Source organism: Salvelinus sp. IW2-2015, linkage group LG12 (assembly GCF_002910315.2).
Source record: "Salvelinus sp. IW2-2015 linkage group LG12, ASM291031v2, whole genome shotgun sequence".
Taxonomy (NCBI): Eukaryota; Metazoa; Chordata; class Actinopteri; order Salmoniformes; family Salmonidae; genus Salvelinus; species Salvelinus sp. IW2-2015.
The window spans coordinates 12,370,130-12,378,631 of NC_036852.1; the positions used below are offsets into that span (position 1 = coordinate 12,370,130).

An 8,502-nucleotide genomic window follows, 5' to 3' on the forward strand; every position below is an offset into this window, starting at 1 on the left:
GTTCTTTGGAACTTTGATTAATGGATATTAATGCTACTAATCTACTTTTGAACGCTTATGCTACTAGGCTAATTAGTGTGTGGGGGGGGGTGGGGGGTGCTCCCGGACCCCGGGGTAGAGGCTCGTGAAAAAGTTAAAGGAGATTCCTCCTGCCAAAACTACAACATCCAAAATGGATAATACACAGTATTCCTAACACAAATAATGTGGAAATTGTTGGCTCTGGGCCCCAAGTGTCTGGGCCCCAAGTGTCTGAGCCCTAGTTGAGAAGGGATAACTACAACTGCCAACCCTATAGTCCAAAGGGAAACATTCAAATGACAAGTATCTCACAAGCATATTATGAAAATAAAACATCTTATCTATGTTACCCAACTAATTCTGATTCATCCCCAACACTCCCCAGGAAATGGACGGGGCGATTTCAACAGAGTAAGAAGATAAAGACATAGAAGCGTAAATATTTACATTGCATTTCCAAATCCGAGTGAGTGGTTGTTAGGGTGAGGGGGTGGGGAAAGAAAGAGARGGAGARGGGGAGACAAAGGAATTCAACTATCGTWCATRCAGTTYAATAATGAGCTCATCGYAAATGTGGATATTTAGCACTCTAACAACCACTCATTCGAATTTAGAAATGCAATGTACATATTTACGCTTGTATGTCTTTGTCTTCTTACTCTGTTGAAAACGCCCTGTCCATTTCCTGGGAAGTCAGTTGACAGAAAGTCTGGTTGTGTTTATTTAGAACGGATCTTCCAGAGGTGTACCAAACTGTTTTCCGGGGGCCTTGTCCTTCGCTCTGATTGTTTAGAATAGATACCCTAGAGATACCTATAGTGGTGAGAGGAAATTGTTCTTTGTCTCTCGTCTTCGGTCGAGTGTCCTGGGCTAACAGCGCATAAACAGCTGCAGAATGTTCCTGTGTAGTCTTCTTCTTCTAGAGAGTTTCAGAGCCTTACCATTTTCTGGTATTGTAGTCTTTAAACCATTTCGTAACGTATTCAGCTCGCGCTGCACATATACTGGTCTTTAGTTTTAAACCATTTCGTAACGTTCAGCTCATGCTGTCTGTCACGCTGGTCTGATATAGTCTAACCATTCGTGACGTCCGTCTCAACACTGTCCGCCTGCTTGGTTTAATATGTTAATTATTTAGGTGTCCTTTATAAGCACTCTGGCAAAAAGGGTGTTCCATCCTGACTGGGTAAAACTTTACATGAAAAACAATTATCTAATTTGGAAGGCTAAAATCACATTTCATCTTCTAACAAATTGGTTCATATTAAATCATATCAGTTTTACAACATTTAAATGTAAATCTGATAACTGGGACGTATACATTTGTAGAGTTACCGTTATTTGGTTATACAGTCCTTAATGATATCACAAAACACCAACTGATTTGACATGATTATAGTTTAGTGCCCCACCAACMATTTCCCACATTATTTGTGTTAGGAATACTGTGTCATTATCCATTTTGGGATGTTGTAGTTTTGGCAGGAGGAATCTCCTTTTAACGAAAGGGTTATTTCCCCTCAAGCCTGCATGGTAAATGAGAGACAGTTCCTGCAAGGTATTTATGACCATCATAAAACTGGCCAACTTCGTCCCTCTCCCCCTCTGCGGGAGAGAGAGGGTGCTGTAGAGCTGACCCACTGTAACCCGATCCTTCGGATCCTCACAGGARAGTCATGACATTTCAGTATGAACAAATCACCTTTACGTACAGTTATTCAACAAAAAAATTCKGTACTTTTTCAATCTCACTCACAAACTGCTGGGGAGATGTTTTAACCTATTATCRTCACATTTACATTTCTGTTTATATTGTAATTATTTTAGAAATGCATAACAATGTAGACCTCCAACAGATTAYCTAACACTTTTTTTGTATTTTTAGCCTTTTCTAAAGACAAGCTCAGTGTCATCGTGAACATCATGCGCATCGTCTTGTTCGTGTCTCTCACTTTGGTTGTCATGGGGTTGTGTGGACGTTGGGTTATGAAAGATAAAGGTATGGTACCAATCTTCCTACACCAGCTAAAATAATCTAAACTAACAGAGGACAATATCCATGTTTTACATTTCCTTTTATGTTTTGTTATGAAATCATTGTTGGGAGACTTTGGACCAATCCCAAATGGATACCTAAACCTTTTGGGATTATTTGATCGCTATAAGCAAAATSAAAAAACTTCCACCTACCCTTTCCGAGGGCAAGGTGGAGTTGTTATCATTTTGATTGCACCTGTCAAATCCTCTCAGATCTCCACAAGTGTATAGCGTGTAGGGTCTAGTGGTCCACTTGGGCCCCTTATGTTACTGAATGTCACCCCTGTGACCTGCAGGAAAATACAGTCCTGTGTGGATCCCACCACCAGAGGGCAGTATAATGCTTTGTTCCAATGAAGAATCCCCACAGGCTGGCTCGTCTAACATGGAGATAACCACTATGGCTGCAGCTGCAGGGGCAGACTCCCCAGAAGACTCCTGTGAAGAAGATTATGATGACTGTGTGTGATGCTGATCTGAGAAATACTATWCAATAATACAATWAGGCTAATATTGTGTCGCTTCCACCGGTATAGTTGAACTGTAGATGAAGCATTCATTAGACATTTCACTTTTAGATGAAAGTTTCATTTTTCCAGACCACAAAAGGAGACTGGTAGACCATTTTTGAGATATGTCAACAAACCYATCAATTGTGTAGATCCAGCTATAGGCCTCAATCACCAATGAATTGGAAAGATAAGCAACATCTAACTACCTAGGTTAATTTGGGGCTTATCTTTTCCATTTTTGGGGGGGGTTGAGGAATATACGTGGATCTACACAACCAAMGGTCTGGGAATAGGATACACTGTACCTTAACACTAGTTACCCTCTTGCAGTCTATTGACTTTGATAAACATCTTTGTTCTACATGGAGCTGWATTTCCATATTAATACTGTCAACAGGAAATCAGTTCCCTCATTCAGSTCTAAGGTCAAGTGTATGAAAATTACCAGGGGGTCCCTGCTTTTATGTGCCTGCTTTACTCATGTGCTTTGATTCGTTTTAAAGAAGTTTATCTAGATACATTGCCAGKTAAAATCATATTGTTAAAGTGATGCAGCAGAGCTTTTGTATAATTTCAGCCAGTAGTTTTGAAAGTAGTGCTCACGAGCCAAAACGGGTTCACGGAAATTGTGCACAATTGTGTACAACGTCAACCATTTCATATGATATGTTACATCACGCAAAACTATTTAATAAAATCCTGCAATTCGTATATATTATGAATTTGTAAGTGCTTAAGATCCCGTTCAATCCCTTTAATTAATAACAAGGCAACAGTAAAGATGTCCTCCCCTACGAATGATGCAGCGCCTCCCCTTTCGCCAACTAGTGACAACAATTCAAGCTCAAATGGGACAGGAGAAATGCTTGTTCAAAGTTTGGAATTACTAACGTACGAACAGACGGAGACATAGTCATAGTCTCCCCTCCAATTTCTTTGTGGGGGAGAATAAAGTGCCAATTACACGCCAGCGAAGAGCAAGACCGATGTGTGAGTTAAATCTACTCCCTTTTCACTTTTAGTATTTGTCCAAATTTGAACCTACTAGGTAAGACAGAACCTACTAGGGAAGAAACCAACTAGGGAAGAAAGAGAATAAGCATATAGCCTAATACACAAACTCTGAAACTCTATCTATTGAAGGGGAAATCTGGGATTGGTAAATCAATTTGTGAATTTGACCAGGGTGATCGCTTTGTTGTTGTTTGAATCGCAGATTTCCCCTTTAATTCTGTGCTCATTTTCAAACGTTTAATAGGTATCTATATATTCATAAAATTATGATTATTCAATTATATCAGAGGGATTCATTAACTTTTGCTCAGACATCAGGCTGCTTTTGCCTGCAGCAGAGAATACGTACTCAGATAGAAAAGATCAAAGAAGATGACATATCCCTTCATCCAAATAATAGATGGATGAAAGACCTAATGATGCAGGTAAATTCTCAGCATAAGGGTGCACTCTCCTGTGCTCATGCATCACACACACGCRGGCGCACACACACACAGATGCATGTCTGTGCACACACACTGCTGTGATTTACAAGCCATCTGTCAGACTCCCACTCAGATTGGTTCTAAAAATGATCCAATTAAATGGCTTTCTCCTTTCATCACTGTCACTCCCATCATTACCCAGGATGCTTAGCGCCCTCTCTGATTGGTCACTGACTCAACACAAAGTAGTACACAATAGGACAGGCAGCGGAGTCTGTACATTCCAAATGGCACCCTATTCTCTATTCTAGTGCACTATAGGAGCCCTATAGGCCCTGGTCACAAGTAGTGCAATAATTATCCATAAATCAATCAAATCTATTTATAAAGCCCTTTTTAGATCAGCAGATGTCACAAAGTGCTTATACAGAAACACAGCCTAAAACCCCAAACATCAAGCAATGCAGATGTAGAAGCATAGTGGCTAGGAAAAACTCCCTAGAAATGCAGGAACATAGAGAGGAACAAGGCTTTAAGGGGTGGCCAGTCCTCTTCTGTCTCTGCTGGGTGGAGATTATAAGAGTACATGGYCATTAAGGTCCGATTGTTCTTCAAGATGTTCAAACGTTCATAGATGACCAGCAGGGTCAAACAATAATCACAGTGGTTGTAGAGGGTGCAATAGGTCAGCACCTCAGGAGTAAATGTCAGTTGGCTTTTCATAGCCGAGCGTTCAGAGGTCGAGACAGCAGGTGCAGTAGAGAGAKAGAGGGAGAGAAAGAGATGGTCGAAAACAGCAGGACCAGGGCAAGGTAGTATGTCCTGTGAACAGGTCAGGGTTCGTAGCCTCCCGACACATAGACTATTGCAGCATAGATACTGGAGGCTGAGACAGGGGGGGTCGGGGACACTGTGGCCCTGTCCGAGACAGCAAGGGTGCTTCGTCACTCCAGTGCCTTGCTGTTCACCTTCCCACCCCTGGGCCAGGCTACACTCAATCATAGGACCCACTGAAGAGATGAGTCTTCAGGAAGGACTTAAAAGTCGAGACTGAGTCTGCGTCTCCCACATGGATAGGCAGACCATTCCATAAAAATTAGAGATAAATAGGAGAAAGCCATGCCTTCAGCTGTTTGCCTACAAGGTCTAGGGACAATAGGGAGGCCTACGTCTTCTGACCGTAGCGTATGTGTAGGTACAGTATGTACGGCAGGACCAAATCAGAGAACAAAGTTGGAGCAAGTCAGCCCTTGCCTCAACTGGAAGCCAGTGTAGAGAGGCTAGCACTGGAGTAATATGATTGCTTTTTGGGGTTCTAGTCAATATTCTAGCAGCCAAATTTAGTGTATTTATTGCTTTATCCGGGTAGACAGAGAGTAGAGCATTGCGGTAGAATAATCTAGAATTGAAAAAGCATGKATTCGTTTTTCTGCATAATTTCTGGACAAAACATTTTAGATTTTTGCATTGTTAAAAAATGGAAAAAAGCTGCCCAAGAAATATTCTTGATTATCTATGTTCGTCTAAAGAGAGATCAAGGTCCAGAGAAATGCCAAGGTCCTTCCCTGTGTTATTTGCGACGACTGTACAACCATCAAGATTAATTGTCAGATTGTTTCTTGTGACCTAGAACTAGCATCTCTGTTTTGTCGGAATTTAAAAGTAAATAATGTGCCTCCATCCACATCCTTATGTCTGAAACGCAGGCTTCCAGGGTAGGTMATTTTGGGGCATCACCATGTTTCATCTAAATGTACATATGTTTGTATCCTCTCTCTTGATGTATCCACATAGCAGTAAAAGTTGACATTGTGTTTCCGAATGACATCACCAAGAGGTAAAATATATAGTGAAAACAAAAGTGGTCCTAAAACGGAACTTTGAGGAACATAAACTTACCTTTAATTTGTCAGAGAACAAACTATCCACAAATGGTGTCAAAAGTGGCACTAAGGTCTAAGAGCACAAGGACAGATGCAGAGACTTGGTCTGACGCCATTAAARGGTAATTTAGCACCTTTTAGCACCTGACTGGAGTGTTTCATATACATTATTTGTCTTYAGGAAGACAGTGAGTTGCTACACAACAGCTTTTTTTTATTGAGAGGAATGGGAGATTCGATATAGGCCGATTTTACATTTCAGGAGAGGCTTTATTACTGCCAATTTTAGTGAGCACAGGAAATAGCTMTTTCAGTAGTTTTGTTGGAATAGGGTCTAGTAGGCAGTTGGAAGGTTTAGAGGTAAAGGGTTAAAAAACGTGACTGTCTCTATTGATCCTAGGTCCTGGCAGTTCTGTGCAGACTCAGGACAACTGAGTTTTGGAGAAATACAAATATTCAAAGAGGAGTTCATAATTTTATTTSTAATGATCATTATCTTTTTGTCGAAGTAGTTCATGAATTCATAACTGCTATAGTGAAASCCATCCTCACTTGGAGAATGTCAATTTTTTTGTYAACTTTGCAACAGTATATAAACAACATTTTTGATTGTTTTAAATTGTAAMATTTTGTTTWACTAGGCAAGTCTGTTAAGAACTAATTCTTATTTTCAATGATGGCCTAGTGGGTTAACTGCCTGTTCAGGGGCAGAMCGACAGATTTGTACCTTGTCAGCTCGGGGATTTGAACATGAAACCTTTCGGTTACTAGTCCAACGCTCTAACCTCTARAATACCCTGCCACCCCAATTCTCTTCAATCAGGTTGGAAAAGTAGGCTRATTCAGCAGCAGTAAGGGCTCTTCGATATTGTACGGAACTATCTTTCCAAACTAGTCGGAAGACTTCCAGTATGGTGGAATGCCATTTTTGTTCCAATTTTCTGGAAGCTTGCTTCAGGGTTCTGGTATTTTCTGTATACCAGGGAGCTAATTTCTTGAGACAARGGTTTTTTGTTTTTAGCGGTTCGACTGCATCCAGGGTATTATGCAAGGTTAAGTTTAGATCCTCGGTTAGGTGGTTAACATWTTTTTGTACTCCAATGTCCTTGGGTAGGTGGAGGGAGTCTGGAAGGGCATCTAGGAAACTTTGGGTTGTCTGAAATCCAGGRTATAATTGTGGCAATAAGTAGGTCCGGAGACAGGTTGGACAAAACATAGTCGATAATGACTCCAAAAGCCTTTTGGAGTGGGTCTATGGACTTTTCCGTGTGAATATTGAAGTCACCAAAAAGTTGGATATTATCTGCCATGACTACGAGTTCCAATAGGAATTCAGGGAACTCAATAAGGAACGCTGTATACGGCCCAGGAGGCTGTATATGGCCCAGGAGGTCTGTAAACAGTAGCTATAAAAAGTGATTGAGCAGGCTGTATAGATGTTATGACTAGATGCTCAAAAGTAAAAAAACGCAGTAATTTTTTCATACATTGAAATTTGCTGTCATAAATGTTAGCAACACCTCCACCTTTGCGGGATGCGAGGGAGATATGGTCACTAGTAAACMAGGAAAAGAGGCTTCATTTAACACAGCAAATTCATCAGGCTATGATCAGTGATTAGCTAATTGACTRTGACTTCCTTGGAAGTGAGGGATCTAACATTAAGTGGTCCTCTTTTGAGATGTGAGATATTATCAAAATCTCTTTCAATAATGACAGGAATGGAGGTCTTTTTTTCCAGTGAGATTGCTAAGGCGAACACCGCCTTGTTAAGTTTTGCCCGACCTAGATCGAGAAACAAAAACGGTCTCAATGGGGAAAGCTTAGTTGACTACACTGACTGTGATAGCGGCAGACTCCACTATGTTGGCAGGCTGGCTAACAACCTGCTGCCTRGCCTGCACTCTATCTCATTGTGGAGCTTGAGGAGTTAGAGCCCTGTCTATGTTGATAGATAAGATGAGAGCACTCCTCCAGCTTGAATGGAGTCCATCAATCCTCARTTCCACTTGGTGACCTCTGACTGTTTCATCCTAGCATTGTTGGACGTGGRTAACAATATCCATATACCATCTACACACGCCAGTTTTAGCCTCAGCCAGTAACATCTTTAGATTAACCTTTACGTCGGTAGCCCCGCCCCATGGTAAACAATGTATGATCACTGGATGATTATTTTTAAATAATGTGACAGGTAATGTAGTCGCCAATGACTTGTGTTTTTAATTTGTCCAAGCTAWTGGTAGGCTGTTGCTCAGACCCAAAACGGGTGGAGGAGAGAACCGAGAAGATCAGACTTTGACTCCAACTCATTGCTTAGAGGGGAAAACCGGTTCAACGTTTTAATTGGCTGAATGAACATCACCAGTTAAGCATGCCTACAGCATTTCTCCAGAAGCCATGAGAAACGTGTTCATCTGTGGGGACTGTGGAGGAGTTTTAACACCAATACCTGTATTTACTTGTGACACAGACACTTTACCATCCTTTCCTAGACTTAAATTGCCCTTGCCTAACGATTTTGTCTTAAACCAAGCTTGCAACTCGGCTATCCTCGCCACACAGCAATAGTTCTCCTGTACATTAAGAGTACAGCGACTGCAATGAGAA

General features: G+C 41.1%; 1 protein-coding gene across 1 annotated transcript in view; it reads left to right on the forward strand.

Moving 5' to 3' along the window:
• LOC111971120 (B- and T-lymphocyte attenuator-like) overlaps positions 1-3,248 on the forward strand; it is a 13,446-nt gene extending 10,198 nt beyond the window's left edge. The window contains exons 4-5 of the mRNA XM_070445855.1: positions 1,907-2,020; positions 2,355-3,248. Coding sequence (XP_070301956.1) covers positions 1,907-2,020; positions 2,355-2,527 — 287 coding nt within the window. The 3' untranslated portion in view covers positions 2,528-3,248. The remainder of the gene's footprint in view (positions 1-1,906; positions 2,021-2,354) is intronic.
• The last annotated feature ends 5,254 nt before the right edge of the window (positions 3,249-8,502 follow it).